We start from the raw sequence: 21,221 nt of genomic DNA, 5'->3' as shown, positions 1-21,221 counted from the left end.
CTCCGCACCCTTCTGACCATCCCGGACCGCTCTCCGACACCGAGCTCAGGGCCTGAAGTGTGAGCTGTGATGCTGGCCAAGGGCACCTGCAAGATGAGGGACCACGTGGACCCCACATAACAGCACAAAGGAGGCAGGGACACAGCAGGCAGACATGGCCTTGACACTTTCCAAACCCGCCCCCGGGCCCTTGGAAGGCACAGGCTCTAACCGTGGGCCCACCCTTTCCAACACCAGCCTTCTGGCCTCTTTCTCCTCATCAAAACCCAGCTTGATAAAGACACAGCTAAGGCTACCCGGCTACAACGTCCCAACTTACCACGTATTTCTGACAACTGTCCTTACGTGCAAAGGGAAATAAATGGGGAGCAAGGGCCCAAGCACAAAGTTTGTGGCAACTCCACAAATACGGAGTGAAATCCAGTACTTCTTCTAGATGGGGAAGAAGAACAGAGCAAGAACTTCACCCCAGGGAAATCCACGAACATCAGCAGTTCACACCGAGTAACTTCGCCGCAGAGGGAACAGTCACCCCGTTCCTGGGCAGGCACTCGGGGTGATGGTAAGGAGACTCCGGCCCTGAACAGCAAACCCCCCACAGGGAGAAGGGTGACAGCGCCTCCCTTCCCAAAGTCATGCGACAGGAGGACTCAGGAGTCTGCTCAGGAGGCAAGTGATGAAGTCACTGCCTGCTGCCCAAAGGCTCAGGCGGGCAGGTCCAACACTGCTCCCAGGGCTCCCTCCTCCCAGACGTGCGGGATGGGACCGTGACCTCCCTGCACACACCTCCCGTCTACTCTTCGTCTGCGGTATTTTCACGTGGGGCACGGAGAAAAGGAGGTCACGTGGACACAAGCTGTGGGGACACTCAGTTAGCAGAGAGGCCAGGAGAGGAAAGCCGACAGGGAGAAATCAGAACTAGACCAGGAAGCCCACCCAGACGGGATGGGACAGCCCATAGCCGGAGTGTCATCTCAGGAAGGCTGGGGGCCCTCCCCTCCGCAGGAGCCCACGGAACTTCTGCTGTAAGTTGGTTTTCTGACGTGAAATTCCTTCCGCTGTTGTTACTACAACATCTCCCAGGGTCCCTCCTGGCAGACGGGAATCCCGGTGGGGCACACGCCACTACATGACAAGGCAAAAGGGTGCTTTTAGGGCACAGAAACGTTACAGGCCTTGTGCAGCTCTCTTGATAATGGATTTTTCACGTGCTGAAATACCTCACATGTGAGTCTCAACTTGACCATTTACAGTCGGCTGGGTCACCCCCACAGAACAGCCACCTCTTAGGTGCTGGGAAGCTGTGGGCTCGACTGAAGCACTGAGGTTTGGCCATGTTTTCTCTTAACTCCTGTGACGGCTGAGCTCCAGCTAGGATGTGAGTGAGTCACCTAGGCCACAGATGCAGGTCTCACACAGGGAAGATCTCCAGTTACGTGTAAGTGACCTGTCAACCAACCCACCCGTGGGACTGAGCTCTGAAATCTTAAGAGGCAGGTGAAGAGGACGGCTCAACAGGTAAGCCAAGCCCTCCCTTCTCTCCGGCTTCTTCCTGTTGCTCCCCCCACACCCCTGCCAGGTCCAAGGGCCCCTACATGTGTCTTTATAGCACCATCTACCTCCTCAACAACCCCCAAACCAGCGGCTCTGCTGGGAGGGGCCGCCCTAGTCACCTGGGCCTCTGGAGCCCGTCAGTGCGTCGGAGCAGGTGTTCAGGAGATTGTTCTGGATAAACACTCAGGATAATCTCATCCTGCAGCTAAACAAGAACGATTCTTCACTATAATTTGAAGAAATTGGCTGCACATATTCTGGCCTCACTTTCCTCCTCCTGACACAGAACAGTGAAGGACTCTGTGTCTCTCAAGGGGCTCCTGCTGCTCCAGGCCCCAGGAACAGGGGCAAATGCCCCGTCTGTGCAAAGACTGTAGCTGCTGCCTTAGCGCCAGAGAAGAGGCACTCCTACAGGCTGCCGGCGCCTCAGAAGACTCCAGGCAGCGAGGCTCTGACAAGAAACCACCTCAAATGATCTGCTGTCTTAAAACGGGGGCTTCACCTCACGGTGCAGAGCAGCCGAGCTTGGGGAGCACAGTGCCGACCGGCAGACCAGACCCAGTAAGAGTGAGCAGTGGGGAGGGGTGTGAGGGAGAAGCCCGCGCATCTGCACGCCAGGCTGCACACGCTGCGCTTTCCCCAAGACGCTGGCTTCAAACCTCGTCCCTCCCATCTGCTGGCACTTCGATCCAGAGTGTCCAGAGCTGGGTCCAGGGCTCTCTCCGGGCCAACCGCATAGCCCCAGAGCAGGCTTGGTCTCTAAGCTGTGGAAAGTGATGGCCAACATCCTGGGTCTTTGCCCGGAATCTATCAACAGAGACAAACCCACATCCCAGGAAGGGCTCCCTACCACAGGGTCTTCTTACAGACACACAGTCTCATACGCAGGTCCCCTCAGCTGGCCCAGGAGCTGAGGTCACCTCCAGCAACGCCCACAACTCCTGTCTGTGAGCGCGTCCTGAGACTGGCCTGGGAAAGAACCTTGAGAGCCTGGGGACAGGGCCTGGGGACGAGGAAGGGAGCACGTCACGTTACTGCACCTCCCCACTGACCCACAAGCACTGTTCTCCCTCCTCTGGAGACCAAACGTCCTCTCCCACTAATGGTCCGTGAGGGAGCACAGAAGCCCCGGGGACCGGGGTGCAGGTCAAACCAGACTGTCTCCAGACCATGTGCAACCCTCGTCAGCCTAAGCTAAGCTAAGCTATAGTCCCGCCCAGTCCTCTGACTCTCCCTGAGGTGCTGAAAATTCAGCTTGACGTGAGCCCTACCTGTGACTGAAGAGCCCCAGGACATCACGGAGTGAGGTGACCTCACAGCCCATCCATGCAGGCAGAGGAGAAAGCAAGACCAAATTCAGCCAAGCCCTGCGGAGATTCAACGTGCTGTGCGGGCCAACTCCCGGCCCGGCGTCCCCGGCCCAGCAAGCCCTTCTTGGTTCCTCCCATTGCTCCCAAATCTCTGCCGGCTGGGAACACATCCCAGCGGGCTGTCCTGTCTGACCCCTGGGAAGCCCAGGCCCGAGGGGCCCACCAGCCAGTTGGCAGAAGTAATCCTCACTCACTCTCTCTCTCCGGTTATTCCAGAGCTTCTGGCATCCCCACCAATGGTGGTCATGGGTGATATTCCTGTAACCCTTTCAAATAAACAAGTTTCCAAACATTTTGGCTTATTTGCTCTTTACAACCTTATGAGGTGAGAGGAGCAGGAAGCATTTCTTCCATTTTATGATTTTATTAGAGGGGGAAGCTGAGGCTCAGAGAGATCCAGGACCCAAGACGGCATGGCCAGCAGTCTGCAGAGCACCAGCTTAACTCGGCATCTCCCTTCGAGAGCCACACCTGTTCCACCCAGACCCAGCTCTGGTCCCCGAAGCCATGATCCATCCCCACAGAAGGAAGAGCATATTCCGGGGGTGCAGGGGCAACTCCCCGTGGGACAGGGAAAGCACTAGTGCTTCCGTTTTGAACCGTCCGGTGGAGGTCGGCCAGCACACACACCCGTCAGCAAACACCACGTGCGGGCAGGCTTGCGCCCACAGCTGTGACAGGGGCCCTGCCTGCATCCCTTTCCTTAGCCTCACTCCCTCTTTCCTGATCTCTGAGGGGAACAATAAAATCGAGGCCATTTTTACATCTATGTCACATCCTTCTCCAACTTTAGTCTAGATCAGTGAGCAACCAGGTGAGTCTTTCCCTCAGGGGTCACCTGGCAGTGTCAGGGAACATTTCTGGTTGTCACAACCTGGGAAGGGGTGTACTGACATCTGGCGGGAAGAGGTCAGAGACATCGGGGGATACAGACAACAGTGTGCAGCAAAGACTTGTCCTGCCTGAAGGTCAAGAGTGCTGAGCCCGAGGACCCTTCCTGGAGTCACATCAAACTACTTCCATCTCACTCAACAGGCCACAACCAACCCACCTGACTGAGCCGGGGCCCGACAGACAAGGTCATCACGACAGAGTCCCCACCTCTGCTGCCAGACCCCGGAGCGCAGCACATGGAGGACCCCTGGGAACGGCTGGTGCAGAGAGGACGCCCAGGGGAGGGGCCCGGCTCTCACCACACCCTGCAAGACCCCACTCACAGGGGACTGCTCGCTGTCTGAGCCCCGCCTGCTGTGCTGTGTGTATGTGTGTGAGCCAGACGACCAGGCTGGGCCAGGGCCTGCGGGAGACAAAAGCTGGTGACCGGCCATGCTCCTCGCTGGGTGCTGGAAGCTGACAGGTACCATCAGAAGGTCCTTTTGCTAAACCCAGGGAGGAAACTAGACTTGAAGACACAATGTGGGAAAAGCGTCTTTCCCTCTGTCCTCAGCTCCTCTTCTCTCCACTTTCCAAAAAACGTCCTCGGCAAGCTCATGGGCTCCCTGTCCCGACATCTTCCCTGCTGTGCTTGCAGGTGCTCAGACCCGAGGGCACTTCTGTGCCCAACCACACTCTCCAAACACTGCAAAGCCAAACTGCTCATCACAATGCCGTGTCTGGTTAGCCCAGATTTAAGCGTCATTTTACGTGTGAGTGGAGTCCAAGGCGGCCCAAACTTCGATAGGTAAGAATTTCCACGTCTCTCTCCTTTCACAGGTGATTTTGCTCCAGTAGTCAGAACGAAGATGCAGATCCCACCCCCTCTCTTTCCTTCTGCCAACTCCACCCAGTCCAGGGCAGGCAAATACTCATGGGGACTGCGAGTGGCAGCTGTGACAGCAGTAAGAGAATGAAGACGTCAGCTCAACCACCACTGGTCCCTTTTACAGAAATAAAATGAGTGCATACAAGGAGAAATAAGCAACGGATTTACGCATCAGAAGGAGCTACACTGGGGCCCAGAGAACAACCTGAATGCCCCTGCGAACATAAACCACCCCTGGACGGCTGGCAGGCACGGCTCCACGTTGGGGGACACAGGAAGGCAATGTTCTCGGCTTATTCTTAGTAATACAACTTCAGAGCTGATTTTATTTGTGATGATCAAAAGAAGTGTTGATGTGGAGAAAATGAAAAGTTCAGCGTATTATATAGTCAATTCAACGTTTTTATTTTCTTCCTCAATTTCTTTTGATTTTTCCCCTTTCACGTATCGGTGATGAAACCCTTTGTTCTTTAATCTACTGTTTCCAAAGTCATGTTCCTTGCCCTGGGATCATTGCTCGAAAACTGGGGCCACGTATATCCCAGGAATAATCAAACGCTCACGCATTGATTAGACAGATGCCCACGAGTGGTTCTGACAAGCCGTGCCTGTGAGCTGAGCCCCTCTCTCCCAGGGTGGACGCCCGAAGCTGGAGTCGGATGGAGGGCATGGCGCTGCGGGCGTGCAGGCTCTGGGGTAGCCTCCACCCCGACTGCTGGTCAGTTCTGTGGCCTCGATCAGTCTGCCTGCCTTCCACGTGCTTGTCTCCCTGCAAGATGACACCCTCCTCACAGCCCACTGGGAGCCTGGTGAGAGGTGAGGGCACACAGCACCTGACAACACCCCACGTGCCACAGGTGCTGCAGGTCAGTTGCCCGCCATCCTGCGTCTTCCGGAATGCTCTCCCGGAGTTAGTGACAACGGCTGCTATGGCAAAGTAACCAGCGCAATCACTTGGGGGGGACAACAGGAGTCAGTGCACTTCAAGTGTTACTCCCTGCTTTCATTTGAGGGGGACGTCAGCAGAGAAGGGGCTCTCACTGCGTGGAGCACAGGCAGCGAGACCTGGCGCCCTGCAGCCGGTTGGTCCCCGCCCCCGGTTACCCTAGGGCCCAGCACTGCCTGCTTCTCGGAGGCTCAGAGCCTCCACGCGCCTCCGGGGCTGCCTTCCCTGCACCCCAGGTCCCAGCGTTACTGGGCCTCCAGCAATCCTGACACCCCAAGAAAGGTGGGCCCCGCTAAAGGCATGCAGGGAGCTGGTTTCGAGTAATTCACATTAGACTGAACTCTAGGGCAGAACATTTACTTTTAAAGGAAGAACCTACTAACCCAGTAAGTCTGTCACTGGTAAGACGGTGGGGCAGAAATTCTATAGCTGGTCTCTCAAACCTGGTCTTTCTAATCCTGACTCAGTTCTAGAAAACAGGGAAACAAGAACGGACAGGCTGCCGTAACTGCTCCTTCGGCACCAGGCTGAGCTCAGGCCAGGCTTGGTGCCTCACAGACACTCTTCCCTCAGGTCCCAGGGAGAGGCCACCCACCACACCTTCCAGGCTGGACCTCTGCCATTTACCAAGCGCAGGGGGCCTCTGCCTCCCTGGAGTTCACATTCACATAGGCCCAGTTTCGTTACCTTGAAAGAACACGAATGCTGAATGAAAACGTATTTACTGAGACCTTTGCAGTGAAACAGCCCCAATTCTGTCGTGTCCGTTTAAGGCCCAGGTCCATCTGGTGTCCCCGCTCCACACTTGGCAGAGGGTCTCCAGGGACACTCAGGGGGGCCGACCTTTCCGGGGGGTTGGCTCTGGAGGAGGCCCAGTGACACCAGGACCCAGGGTGCAGGGAAGGTGGCTTTGGCACCTCAGGGAAGCAGGCTTCTCTGGTGACCTGGGCTCCTCAGCATAAACAACTATCAAAGACCTACAATTCTGGGCAAGGACACCATGGAACAGCAGCGATGCACTGGAAATCATCCTGACACTCTACAGAAATGCAGAACAGGGACTCCATCACTGAAGACACACACTAGGGACAGTTTCATGCGATTAACATACAATCACAGTGAGCTGACAAGTACAGAAACAGAGGTAAATTAGAACACACAAGAGGCGACAGAAATCCGACTCTGCGGTGAGGATTTTTCCAGTAATCATTAGCATGGCCCCAGGCGCCTGCTCTCAGCCTGTTCCCCTGCCGGGAGGTATCCCCAAAGTGCCAAAGAGGGGCCTCTGTCAGTGGTGAGCCTTCTTCACACTTTGGGGACCTCTGGCCACACCTGTGTACGCTCGTGGAGAGGGAAGGACATCATCAGAGGCAAGGTGGAGTTTGCTCGGCTTGAGTCAGGGGCTGGGTGTGGGCAGCGGCTCAACTTCTCACCCACTGTCCTTGCAGATCCATAAGGTGCCTCAGGAATATTCAGGGAACGATCGTAATGTCTGCAGAGCTGTGCAGAAGCCACGCCACAGGAAGTCAACACGAGACGGTGCTCATGCACTGGAGAAACCTGGAAACACCTGAAGTGGCCCTGCCTCCCCTCCCAGGCGCTGGAAGGTTTCCTGAGCAAACCCAACCCCACCCCCTGTACAAGTGGTGAAGAGGCACGCCCAGCACACGGCTGCAGGGGCCTGACCTGGCTGCCTCCCCTGCCCGCAGCGCTTGTGACTCGTCTACTTGCGGGCACTTGCTAGGTGCTGGGCTGGGTGTGAGCTGCAAGGTAAGGGCTAACTTCAGAATCTTGAGGAGGAGTCCTCCTCCTGAACCCCTGCCTGGCTGCTACATGTGGGAAAGCCTCAAGGCAGAGCAGAGACACCTAACTACTCCCGGCCCCCAGGGCAGTGGCCAGAGTCAGAAACAGGAGCAGCGCTGGGCTCCTTGCCCCAGGCAGACGCAGGCTCAGTGTGGTCTCCTGCCCCTCCGCCGCCGGCTCCAGCCCTCGGTCCCTCGCACTGGCTGACTGAATGTGGGGCCCGGGGGGGGGGGCACCTTCCTCACTCTCTTCTACCTGCAGCTGCTACCAAGCAGAATGTCTCCCACCATGCCACCCTTTTGTTAACGGGAACCTACGTTTTAGGTATATACATGCCATTTCCCCATTTTAACACACGTACACTCTCTCCTGACCCTGGCCCAGGATTGAGAGTCCGGAGGCACAACGGTTTCAGGCCCACTCCCTGAGCGACCCTTTCCCACCCTCCAATCAGGAAAAAGCGGAGGAAAAGAAATACTCAGAAACCTGAAGAGTGTTTGGAATTTATTCTCTTAAATAAGAAGGATAACATTTGTTAAAAAAAAATTAAAAGCACAACACCTTAGTTTCACAGTAACGGAGAAACAAAGTTACACAATTAAAAAAAAACAACTCACAAAGATACACACCGAAACTAAGAGGAACACAGGTTAGCAACAAGGGCAGACACGAGGCCGGAGGTGGACGGGTGCGGCCTTCCAGGCAAAGCCCTGGCCTCTCTGAACCGCCTGCTCTCTTCCCTACCTCAACAGCCCAGGAAAGGGGTACGGAACCCCTTAATTCACTGGTCAGGCCTTCAAGGCCAAGCTGATGCTCCTTTCAGGAGGGTCTAAAAATGTCCCACTGTCCTACAGACACAGTGCACACCAAGAGACAGCAGCAAGCTGAGGAACGGCCCAGGAGGCCACACACTGAACGCCAAGTGGCTCTTGGGGTTCATCTAAGTCACTTTCGGGGGCTGGGCATGTGCACTGCTCATTTTCCGAGACGCTCACCCTGAAGTTCCCTGTGCACCAGTGTGCCTGGCTGCTCCGGCCCTCCGAAAGACTACGCCAGGTCAGGCACAGCTCCCCAGGGGAAATGCCCCCTTGCCTTCCAGAACCAGGGAACAAGACGCTTAGAAAAAGCGTCACCAGTACTGTTATTGTTACTTAGGACACAACATATAAACATCTACTGCAGGTGAAATTCAACCTGCATAAACACACACGTGTATGTATATAAATGTTCACAGATCACCATTTACCGTGACTCGGGGTAGGGCTGGGGGTTTAAGCTGGGTACCGAATTCTCTGCTCTACTAATAGGTCTTCCAGAAATGCCTATAAGGGAAGAGGGCTTGAGAAGCAGTGGGAAGATCTCGTAATATCCTCCTGACGGCCGGAACCCAGAAATGGAATTCCTCATAGCAAGTGGCTGTTCTAGCTTGTGTGGCGAATGCCTGCATTTCTTAATGGCTCATTCAGCATCCAAACTATGGAACCCAGGGGTGACCGTGCAGGGGTGTCTGGGGACGGGGCAGGCACCTGCCACAGCAAGGCAGTCTTTTGTCAACTTTCCAGAAGATGGCAGACAAGGGACTGCTTCTCCCACCCCATCTCTGTCCCTGTGCTGAGAAGCTCCCATCCCTTCCTGTGGTGCCCGGGGCTGTCTGCTTCATTTATGGTTCCCACCATTTCAGATGTCGAGGGGGTGCCTCTGCCTGAAACAAGGATCTAAAACCTGCAACTGAGGGTCTTGTATTCACGGGGATAAGACCCAACTTGGGGGTTTTCTTTCTCTGACTGTTGTTGTCCAAAGGCTTCCTAAAGTCAGGGCAGGACTGTGAGGCCAGGGTAAGAAAGTCCTGGCCAGGCCCACTGATCTGCAGTAGTCCGTATCAGCAGCTTGGAAACGAAGCATTACAGATACCGAGGACAAAAGAGAGGTTTCTATATTTAAAGCACATTACAAAGACACTGAAGCAGGCAGCAGCTGTAGGCAAGGCTGCCAGAGACAGACAATGCGGGACTAGGTTCCTCTAACTTGTGGGCTATGTTTGTTTTTTTGCAATGGCAGTAATTTTGGTGCATGAGAAAAAGAATGTACGAGAGAAGAGGGAAACGGGGGCACAGAACAACCAGTGCCACCCAGTCACAGGGCTTCCAGCTCCACCCGGGGGGCAGGAGTCACACCCCTACACGCGCAGCTGAGAATGTGGGCCGGGGACCTGGGGCGACGACCACTGCCCAAGACACGGCCTGGAGTCGTAGAACACCTGAGTTCTCCTGAAGCTTTTCAAAAGGAAGTTCTAGCTAACCAGACAAAGCTTTAATTTGGGATTTAAAAAAAGAAATCCCCATTAAAGAAGAAAAAGAAGTCGATTTCATGCCAAGGATAGAACACACCTGTGACCCTGCTCCTCCTCTGCGGAGGCCGGGCAGGTCAGACGCCCACCCAGGTCCAGCACAGGTCTCCAGAGGCTGAAGCCTCTGAAACAACTGAACCTCTCAGGCCCTCGGCGCTGGCCTTCCCACAGCCCAGAGGGCACCTCTAACTGGGGCTCAGGCTGCGGCGGCCGTAGGGCCGTATCTCGACACCCCTGCACTGTCAGAGGCACATCACCTTCAGAATCAAGAACGTCCTCGGGCTGCTTCTGCCTTAGTTGTCGTGACTTTACCACATCACCAGCTCTCATCATCTCTCCCTGCTTCACACTGTCTTCTCCTCTACAGAGCCCTGAATTCTCCACGACTCCTAAAAACCTGAAGCCCCACGCTCTCAAAGCAGAGAGTAAGGCTGGCAAACTGAGCTGGGTGGTGGGTACTCAGCTCACTTGGCCTGACCTTCGCGGGCCTCGCTCTTTAGAAGGCGCTCTGCACCAAAGCCCACAAGGAGGGCTTAGCGCCTTGCGTCGCCTGCTGAGTACCCAGTGGTGCTCAGCTGCTCAAAGGCACACAACGGCGTCTCTGTCTAGACCCCTTTCCTTATGTCATCTGCCAGCTCCCCTGCTGCAAGGCCTTCAGCGCTTTTTGAGAAAGACAGATTACAAAGGGGTTCAAGGCTGTAGAGGTACCAAGTCACTCGTGGCTTAAACATGGCTACAAAATGCTGGTCCCACCTGCAGGACACATGGAGCAGCAGAAGCCGAGTTCACCGAGCCCCACTGGCTCTGCTTCGTCTCAGCCTCCTGGCACTGCAGCCGGGGGCACCACCTAGCCTCAGGGCACATCCCCCTGCCCCAGAACAGCACCACGAGGATTCCGTTAGTTCTTAAGCATGAGGAAAGGAGTGACTCCGGGAGCCTCCCATCTGAAGGTGGAGTGGATAATTCCTCTTTTTTCCCACTGTGGAAATTCCACCCCAACTCCCTCTCCAGTTTCTGGCTTTAGCTGATCATCTTTACATGGTTTTTATAGGGTGATTTCTAAGAGCCTATAAATGACTGCTTGAGATAGGTTTGCTTTGACACTTGTGATAAGCAGAAATGTGACCTTGATGACTGCTCCCCACTGGCTGCAGTGACCCTGGGCCGTGAGCAGTCTGGGGCCGTGCAGGTTGTCAGGGCCACCCATGTCTGTGGAACAGTGGCCCCACCTCACAGGCTGGTTTGACAGGGAGTTGAGAGAGGTGATCTTAAGGAAAAAAACACAATTCACAACAAGCCTGGTGCCCCCGAGCCATTCCGTCTCCTGCCCTTCAAGGCCAGAATAAACGTGTTTTTAGGGCTGCGGGTGGTGGCACTCCCCTCCTGACATAAGAAGCGGTAGTGAAAGTGGGACAAATTAGGGCCTGACCCTCGTGAGGAGCGTGAACACCCTCAGACAGCCAGGACAGGCATGTCCTTCAGGGGCTGCAGGGGAGAGGGGAGAGCAGGGCCAGCTCGTCTAGGTGCCTGAGCAAGAAAGAGGCCAGAGGACGGAGGAAAGAGGAAGTGGACACACTTCCGGATCACGGGCCTTGTCCCAATTCCACGCTCTGTGTCTGAGGAGCCTGCTACCTCGCCGGGGTCAGCGCTAAAAGCAGCCTGTTCTGAACTCCTGTTTACCTGACAGGGCCTGGGCCAGCCCCCAAGGTGTCTGATGGGTGTGGGCGAGTCCCAGGGCTGCAGCGGTCTAACCTGGAGATTCTGCATGGGCGAGGCCGAGCCTGGCGGTGCCACCCCTACTGGCTCACAGTCTGCCAGTGAAACTCCCCTCTGATTTGTAACAGCACCTCTGACAGGCCATAGAGAAAAGGGACTCCAAATGCAAGCAGCTGGCACATGAAAAAGGAGTCCAGAGGGTTTTGGGCCACCTGATGCCCAATCGAGGAGATGTTGTTTTGGAAGTGCTGGCTCATCCCCTTGGCCTTATCACAGAGGCCGAGAGAGTGACGCGCCACCCAGCCAAACAAGGAAGTGAGGCTACCTGGAGTTCTCTCGGCAGGGCTGGCACCGGCGCTGGGGCGTCCGCTGGTGTCTGTGGCGGGGCCGTCCTGCAGGGGTGCCCTGGCCTCCTAAGAGAGTCCGCGAGAGAGGAAGAGGGACTGAGTGGAGCACCCCCATTTCAGGAGGCTGGCTCCACCAGGCAGCTGGAGTCACGTCGGGACACAGTCTTCACCACCCGGGACCCCTTTCCCACAGGCCCTGTGCAGTCAGCGGAAGCCCGCAGACCAACAAGGCAACACCACACGGTGAAGAGGACACCCAGCTTCCCTGACAAAGATGGGGCAGGAGCTGATTACTCTCATTAAACAAAAAGAAGATAAATAATTCCCAAAGTAAAGTTAAAGGAACTGGCCGCAGAGCATTTATTTATAGCCAAGTCCTTTTTCAGTGTCCTCCTCTCAGAAAGGTACTTATTTCTGGAGGCAGAGGCTTCTTTTGTACACAGTGAGCATAAAGGAGGGCCTGACACGGTTTCCAAATCCAACTTACGTGGTGATGGAACATTACTTTAGTGAGATATAACATGAGATTATGCTTGAAACATTGTTCCCTCCCCAAACAGGACTGTGACCGTCTCTCAGACCGTCCCCATTCACAGGAAAGGCAATTCAGCGGCCATTCAGGGCCTGCCTGCAGGCCACACCCTGACCTGTTACTGCACTGGAATGGCACCTGCTACCCCCCACCGCCACCAAGATGAATCACTATTACCTTTCCAGACAGAGGAGCCACTGCTGGTCTCTTCCTCTGTGCAGAGCCGGACAGTCGGTAACAGTAGTGTGGTTTGCAGTAGAATTTACCTGCAGGCACCAAGAGGCGGAGTAAGAGGGAGCGAGCAGGTTCTGAAAATCTGAACTTGATGCCCTAGTCCCCAACCCCAGCCCCAGCCTTTCCCAGGCCAAGGGTTCCTGTTCAGGGAGGCCAGGCCCTTCTCTCCTGGATGTGTGGAGGCCACGGAGCCATACCCTAATCAGGGCTGAGAGAAAAGACAAGCCTGCGTGGGAGGGCCAGCAGACAAAGTGGCAGTGTGTGGAGAACAAAGTGTGGTCACATGCAAGGCCAGAGGGGCATTTCTGGAGAAACCAAGAATGAACACAAGTGGTGGAGGCGTGAAGGCTGCTGGGGGTGGGGTGGCACTGACCGTTAACTCTGCCAGAGCCCCTCCTGTTCCCCCCACAAGCCATCACCAAGCTGCAGCTTTGACCCCTAGTGGGCCAGGATCAGCATTAAAAAACAATACAGAACCAACCAAAAAAAAAAAATCCTACAACGGACTGTGACTAGAATGAAACAGAATAAAACTGAGTGAGAAGCATCAGAGTGCACAGCGGCACCGTCAGTCAAGTGTTACTTCCCACAGGTCTCAGCTGTGCGGCCCAAGACCTCCAGGTCCCGGTGTAACACGCATGCCTCTCCGTGGGTGTGGTCAAGAGTGTGAAAAACATTTTCCCATGAAGCTGGTAGTGGGATTCAGTCACAAAGGGTCATTTTCCCCCCAACTCTTTCTTTACTCCCAGTTAGAGCCAAGGCTTTTGAAAATTAAAGGATAGACCCTACTACAGAAACTGTTGAAACAGGAGTAACCCCACTCCTCCTTCTCATCTGGGGAGCAGTTCCTTTGACAAATGAACTTTCCTGTTCTCAAAACTAGAGAACCTAACCAAAAATACAATAAAAAAGATCAATGGAACTAAGAGTTGTTTTTTTTTTGAAAAGATAAATGAAATTGACAAACCATTATTATACTAATTCAGAAAAAGAGACAGAAGACTCAAAATTGGAAATGAAAGAGAAGACATTACAACTGACACCACAGAAACACAAAGGATCACGAGAAACTATTATAAACAATCATGGGCCAAAAGCTGGGTCACCTAGAAACACACAACCCATCAGGTCTGTCATAAAGAAGCAGAAAATCTGAACAGACCAATATTGACTAAGAAGAGTGAATTAGTGATCAAAAAATAGGGGGGGGGAAAAAGACCTACAAAAGATTGCTTTGGCAACTCGGGGTCCTTCATGGTTCTGTACAAATTTTGGAATTGTTTATTCTAGTTCTGTGAAAAAATGTCACAAGTATTCTGACAGGGGCTGCACTGGATCTGTAGATTGCTTTGGGTAGTAGAGACTTTTTGGTAATATTGATTCTTCCAATCCAAGAGCACAAGATATCTTTCCATTTCTTTGTATCATCTTCAATTTCCTTCATCAATGTTTTACAGTTGTCAGACTACGGGTAACCCCGTCGGTTAAGTTTATTTCTAGGTATTTTGTTGTTTTTGATGCAATGGAAATGTTTATGCCCCAGTTATAAAATTCTGGTTTTTGAAGTGAAAAGAAGAAAAATTGAATGAAGGACCACAAATGGCAAAATATCCTTCTTTTTTATGGGTGAGTTGTACTCTGTTACACACATATGCTGCTGACCCACTGTCGGGAATGCCGCACTCAACAGGTGAGTCCCTCCTTGGCTGCGCCCCCATCTCGTCCTTTCCCACCAGCTCAGACTCCCATAAGGACAGGGACGGTGCTCCTGGAACTGCTGAGCCCCACGAGCTCCCCCGCTGAACCCTGTTACACTCTGCACTGCACCCTCAGCCCCGGTCACTCTCACACCATCTCACCTGCGTTCCCTGATGGGAGTGCAAGCTCCCATGACCCTTCATCTGCGTCCTCAAGGGAACATGGGGCATGACCTACGGGCAGAGTGCTCAAGGATCAGGTAGCTGGAGCGTGAGGGACTGTCCAGGCAGACGTCAGAGAGGGGGCCAAAGAGAATGACCCAAGCATGGAGGACATTTAAAAGCACTGGATGGGCTCCCTCCGTCAACTCCTACCTTTGGAGATCAAAGATGTTACCCAAAACCAGGTGTTGGGGACGGGGGCAGAGTCTGACCCCCAGCAGTGCGGACAACTGTCCCAACTCTCCCCTTGCGGGGCAGAACGGAGGGCTGGCTGCCAGAGTGGTGAGTCCGCCTGCTTCCAGTCACCACCGGCTCCTTCCTGCCTCCCTGGGACAGACCTGCCTGGAGACTAACTATTCTGACAGCCAGGATGGCGCGTGGTGCCCCTCCTGCAGGATGTCACCCTGCAGCCTCCACAGTCATGAAGTAGCTCATCAGTGTGGTGACCTGACACCACCCCATGGGGATCCACTCCCCTCCCTCCTAGTCTAGTTCTTTCTACTGCTTCTGACTCAGTGGGGTTGCCTCTCATGAAGTTCCTTCCACTTCCTGCAGGAATGGGACTAGGAACCATCAGAGCCTCTGTGACCTTTTTCAATTAACCTCAAAGGGTCTTCAGGTGGCAGACCTGCCTCTGTCTGCCTCTCTTTCAGGTTTCATTACCTATCTGCATGATTCTCCACCTTCTGCTTTATCAAGGTCACTCCACTCTAAAACCAACAAACATCACAAAAGGCCTGGGCTTGAACAGCATAGTAAATCAGATTAGGCCCTGAGCAATTCATCAGAGAGAGGCTGATGCTGGAGAGGGCAGTCGTCTTCAGGAAGCTCAAGTAGGAGGACAGGGAAAGGGAACACTGGACCACAGGCAAGAAATGTGACTCCTATAAGCCTGGGAATCTTCTCCAAAGTAAAGACAGAAAGAACCTATTCTCACTGGGTCCCTGTATCTTAAGGCCTCTAGAGGAGTCTGTGAAGCCGAGAAATGACTGAGGTAAACGCACATCCTTCTCACCATCGTTACAAGTAATCTGATACAGACTGGTGACTGCGCAGAAGCTAAGGAGGAGTCTTAGAGAAAATGCAAAGAATAGAGGGGGGAGGATGGATAGGCTCAGAAGGCACCGAACGAAAAGATGTGCACGTGAGAATGCAGTGAGAGACCCTAAGATGCACTCGAACGGAGAAAGGAACCCCAGACTCACCGCCCTCAAGGTCGTAGGCGTAGGCTGAGAGGCGCAGGGTGGTGGCGCAGTACTCGCACTTGAAGCAGCTCCGGTGGAAGAACTTGCCCTCGGCACTCAGCCTCTCCATCACGTAGACCCGCTTCTGGCAGAAATAGCACGTGTCGCTGCCCCCCAGGTTCTGTGGGAACTCCTTCTTTATCGAGCCCTGGGGGGAGGCGCACACATCAGGCCAGTGCCTCCTAGGCCCACCTCCCGAGGGCACACTACCCTCCCCGTAAGTGAGGCTGACCCTCACAAAGCGATCTGTGTCTGGGGCATCCAACCAGCGCAGTGATGGTGCCACACAGGCCCGCACGGCACTCGGCACTGACATCAGCCGACAGCCGGGAGGAGCCCTGAGTCTGTTTTACACAATTTCATGACCATCCAACCAAAGAACTTGGACAGATTCTGATTTGAAGGTACTCCTGTGGTTCTCCACGGACACAGGCCTCTGTACTCTAGAGCAACCACTTGAGATGTATTGAGTACGCTTTTCACACAACATTCTAAACAGCGACCTAGAAACTCAGTAACAAAATTCAGACAACCTCAAAAAGAAGTTACCCTGTGGCACATACTGGCTGTGTCCATTACCGAGACACTCAGAACAAACCAGGTTTTATCTACACAGACAGGGCTCTGAGCATATCTCTTACCAGTTCCTTCTTGTCTAGAAGGGTTTTGGGCTGTTCTTTCCTTTGAAGCTGATTGGCTATCTGCTCAGCCAATGAGCTCACTCCGCCCGTGTACATCTTTATGTACTTCTATTGGTTGGAGATTATAAAATGACCAGAATGAAGGGAAATGAGAAGGAAAAAAATAAGTTAAGAAGACAGGAAAAAAACCTTTGACAGGTACAAAATGAATGCAAGGTGCAGCAGCAAGTCATGCCAACACAGTGCCCACAAGCAGGAGCCCTGGTGTCGGTGTCCACACACTGGTGTCAGCAGAGGCAGGAGCATCAGCTACAGCAACAACTCAACTCAGGAAGGAGACCTTGGTCTCTCATGTCTTTCTGGACTACGCAGCACAGGGCAGGGGGAGGCAGGACGGCGGGGTGGGCGCACACAGAGACGAGAGTGGGAGGGGCCTCTCTCCAGGACTCAAATCGCACAGAGAGCCCAAAAGGAACACATCCCTCCAGACAGCTGGGCCCAGACTGTGGCGTGTTTCAGGGCCCCGGAGAGGGCGTCGGAGGTTATTTCCTCATTTAGAAAGGGACCGGAGGCCCACCTTTGCCCTCGTGACAGACACCAGTTGCCCAGTGTCCCTGGGGAGGCACCCCTCCTCCCTGATAAGGCTTTGGTCGGAGACGTCCTGTGCGGCAGATGCCCCTGGGTTTTATTGGGAAGAACCCTCCTCCCCATGGACAGCCACGTGTTCCACCTGCCCTGAGACCAAGGCCTCCCGGACTGGCTGGGGCACAGCAGGCGGCTACAAGCAGCCCGGCAGGCACATCACTCAGCATAGTCCTAGGAAGTCAGAATGTGTTTCTAGTCCAGGAGCAATTATTTCTTTATAGGTTGAAAAAAGAAAAAAAATCCAACCACCTCAATCCTCTCTCTAGCAATGCTGAAGAAGGAACAGGAGAAAACTAGATTTCAGCTGCGAGCCTTCCTGTGGCGGCCCAGCAAACCTCGCGTCCAGGTCACCCTTCCGGGCAGGGGTGACCCCGCCCCCTAGTGTGTGTGATGTGACACACCTCTCGGGAGCTGTGTGCCTGCCAGGTGCGAGGAGCCTGACGCTAATTCTGAATCAGAAACACGCCAGGAGCAGCTGTCTCGGGGATGCCAACAACCTCATTAGGAAGTGGCTGAACACAGGAATCACCAGCCTGAGCAACAGTATGTCCTGGGCCAGGCCAAGGACAAACAGGAGAAAGGCTCTGGGAGAAACTAACTCTATGTAAGTATGAGAACCAGCAGAACAGATGAGCAAACAGCTCAAGGTTTGGCTGGGATGGAAGAGGCAATTATATTTTTCAATTTAAAATAAAGAGATTCCAGAGTTTGGTGCCATTTGCTCATTAACTCCGCAGCTTACATCCCTCGGTGGTCGAGAAAAGCAAGTGGCTCTTAGACCTAAACCTTCTTTGAATTAGAAACATCAGGGAAGCTTAAGCCTGCAACAGACAGAGAGCAGGCAGAGCCAGGCAGGCCAGCTGACAGCTGACACCAGGGAGTAGAAAACTGCACTCCCCTCGTTCTACGGCAGACAGCGAGGGCGTGGACCAGCAGCCAAGTGTGAGGCCGGGACCCTGAGCAAGCCCTGCGCCCTCACTGCTCAGCCAGGACCCTTCTCTCCCACCAGAAACCAGCGCCCTCAGGAATCACAGCCCCAGGCCGTCTGCGTGAGAAGGTATCCGTCAGTTCCGCTCTCAGAGCTGTGGTCATAGTGACAAGCACACCCCCAGGAGGGTGGAGACTCAGGTCTATCTGTTTCTGGCAAGAAAAGTAGATGGCTTCCTTCTCCCACTTGTAAGAAACAGTCGAAACGCAGCAACCTCTGGACTCACACTGCTGTCACCATACCTGTACAGGCCTCCACACACAGGCTCCAAGCTCAGGAGCACGGCACAGACAGAAAGGGCAAGAAGATCCTCCAACCTCGCTGTGCACTACTCTCCAGTGGGACCAGTTCCACTGCAGGAAGCAGCAGGGTTCATTCCTTAAATGATTACAAATCAAGAGGCTCCTGGAATACTGCATATTCACCACTCTGTATAAGAGATTTAACTGCACTATGGTCCGTGTTTTGTAACACATTAACGCGAAGACATCTGGAGTTTAAAAAAAGCTAACACCTGAAAACCGTTTTATCGTTACTTGGTTCAGCTGCACTGTGATGGAAGTGGGTTTACTCGGGCAGAGCCTGCTGTGACGACAGCTGGCAGTCTCCTAACCGGGGCCCGACTACCGACCTCTCACGCACGACAGGCACACATGTGGGACTCCTAAGGAGACAGGTGGGCACTGTGCAGGTGAGGTGAGCGGAGGCTGCCAATCCCAGGCATGCTACCTGTCGGAGGGAGTCAGAGGAGGGAGAGGCAGGGCGGCTGGAGGAGCGGAGGCTAAGAGAAAGCTCCCACTGGTCGACAAGAAATCGACGAGAAGGCTCAGGCTCTGGCTATAAAATACAAGGCGGAAAAGACAAATCAAAGGAAACATTAAATTACAAGTTGCACACTAACCTGACATAAGGAACTTGGCAGTTTCAGACCCTTTATCTAAATGGCAGATGCAGCAAGGAAACACTCAGTCCCAGAAGCACCAATGGCTCGCTGCAGGTTCCCACTGGCCCTCAGCTCACCAACCCTCATGCTCACATCCACGCTCGTGCTACAACACGGTCCCATGGCCATGAGCCCCTCGGAAGCCGTGTTTTCTCTTACTCCATGCCCCATCCGCCCACCCGGGTGCATAGCACAGCCAGCCAGGAGGCGGTGTCCTGCTCACATAGGCACTTCGTGCTCAGGCCTGAGCTGGGATTTCTCTTTGGCAGAAGGAGATTCTACCACCTCATCACTCTGCCAGCCTTACAATGAGCGGACAGTAGAGATAGCACGTCTGGAGTGAAGCCTGAACTTTCTACACAAAACCCAGGAATGTGGCTTCTCCTACTCCTGCTGGTGCTGAGAAACTGCCTGCCTCAGAGCCCGCCCCTAGTCTTCTGCAGACCACAAGCAGTATGTGGAGCAAAGGTGGCTCGAGCAGCCAGGACCTCTCTGGTCCCCAGAGAGAAAAAGCAGCTGAGAGCCCGGCAAGCAGTAACTGCCTGGTTTCCCACACGTTCAGGGGGAGAGACCTGCAGAGCACAGGGAGGGGTGCTGTCACAGTGATGAGAAGCCCTGGCCCCTCAGCTCTCTACTTCAGCTCAGAGCGGCTCAGAGAAAACAGGGAGGGACCGAGCTCCCTGAACGGCAGAGCTGTGGGGCGGAGAGCAGGTGCGTGCGCAGGCTGGTTATGAGCCATGGAGGGAAGGCCCTAGATGGAACATAAACCCTCAAGAGTATCTGGACAGGAGCCCTGCACTGAAGAATCTGGAAACCAGCCCACCGGGAAAATGAGAGAAAACTGCCTGCAAACTTTCCTGAGTTCAAAATCCCACCTTTCCTGCTGTGCCCTGCAGCCCCAAACTTCTGACAGCTTCTCCCTCTAATCTCTCCTTTCATTCAACACACTTCTCTCCACTGAGGCACTGCTTCATTACACACCTCAGGACCTCATTCAGTATGCAATCCCCAAAACGCAGGCCGTTGCCCTGTTCAGTGAAAATGCCTAGTTTTCTTTTTGAGAGGAACCAGCTTGGGAAGAAGGAAGAAACGGGCTGGCTCATGCAGTGCCTGTGGGAGGACGTGGTGCGAGGCACCGCAGCCCCTCCGGTCTCCCAGGCGGCCTACCCCCAGCTCAGTGACGCGGGAAGATGGCTCTGCACTCCCTGAGGAGCAGCAGCAAAAGCGGAGGCAAAAATAAGAGAAAAAGGCTCATGTGAAACTAACAGACATGATTCTTCACTGTCACCACAGAGCTAGACCCACTCAGGGGTCAATTAAGGGTAACAGTAACAACCAAAAGTTTCACAAAATTTGCAGGCTTTTAAAAATGGGCATCTCTGCTACTCATCAGACCACACGCTGGCTGGGTGAGCAGTCACTTCCTCCTTCAGTTTCTCAGGAAGGGCTATAGCTGAAGCTTCACACACCCACCTGGTCTTGCCCCACCCCTGTCCTCTTTACAGCTGAAAAGCCCCCAGACTGGCACGAGCTTGGTATTTCTCTCTCAAGATCCTGGACTTGCAAAAGAGCCAAGCAAACGCCCCCTGCTTACTGATCTAGACCCCTCCCCAGTGGCCAAAGGCTGTCCCTCCACTGGCGCACACTTGGGAACGGGAAGGTGAGTAGGCAGTGCAATCCAACCAGGCTGTCCACAGAAGCACAAACTCTCAGGATTCGCATCCAGTCTGAATGCTGAGTGGACAAATGCTCTACCGTAAATGTGATCTGTATGGGTCATCACTGTTAGAAAAGAGTTCTGGCTCTTGGCTGGGTGGCAAGAGTGTGCAAAAAGCAAAGGGCGAGGGGCCGCACCAACTTTCCCTCTACCCTCCTCACCCCCGCGTGCCCCATCTGTCTGGCTGCCAGCTTCCCAGGCCACGGTCATGCTCCTTTACCCTTTCTTGGTGGGGACTCTGCTCGCCACGGCTGTCAGCATCAAGATCCCTGTACGTCTGTTGGCAACAAAGTAGAAACTTAGGCTCCGACCAAATGCTCTATTTGGACCTACCACGTGACAGTGCCAGAAATTCAGAGTTCATTCCAATGCATACCCCCTGCCCCCTGCTAGTGCCCACCCAGTAACCACAATCCCATCTGCACCAAATCCTGTGACTCCAGGACAACTTTCTGCACAGCTGTCCTGCCTGCCTGGCCACCAATGAGGTCAGGAACATAGATAAAGAACTAT

The 21,221-nt window shown here is 54.0% G+C and overlaps 1 protein-coding gene across 13 annotated transcripts in view; it reads right to left on the bottom strand.

Moving 5' to 3' along the window:
- MICAL3 (microtubule associated monooxygenase, calponin and LIM domain containing 3) overlaps positions 1–21,221 on the bottom strand; it is a 157,942-nt gene that overhangs the window by 36,974 nt on the left and 99,747 nt on the right. For 12 of the 13 annotated variants that reach the window (XM_064478811.1, XM_064478813.1, XM_064478810.1 and 9 more), the window contains 3 exons: positions 15,736–15,922; positions 12,555–12,643; positions 11,824–11,911 (listed from right to left, as the gene is read on the bottom strand). In XM_064478811.1, the coding sequence (XP_064334881.1) occupies positions 11,824–11,911; positions 12,555–12,643; positions 15,736–15,922 (364 nt within the window). Of the gene's footprint in view, positions 1–11,823; positions 11,912–12,554; positions 12,644–15,735; positions 15,923–16,527; positions 18,886–21,221 lie in introns of those variants that run through there. The other variant, XM_064478823.1, reaches the window with a different exon arrangement.

This window comes from Camelus dromedarius, chromosome 25 (assembly GCF_036321535.1).
Source record: "Camelus dromedarius isolate mCamDro1 chromosome 25, mCamDro1.pat, whole genome shotgun sequence".
Taxonomy (NCBI): Eukaryota; Metazoa; Chordata; class Mammalia; order Artiodactyla; family Camelidae; genus Camelus; species Camelus dromedarius.
Note: the sequence above shows the minus strand (reverse complement) of the source record. Positions and strands in the feature narration are given on the sequence as shown.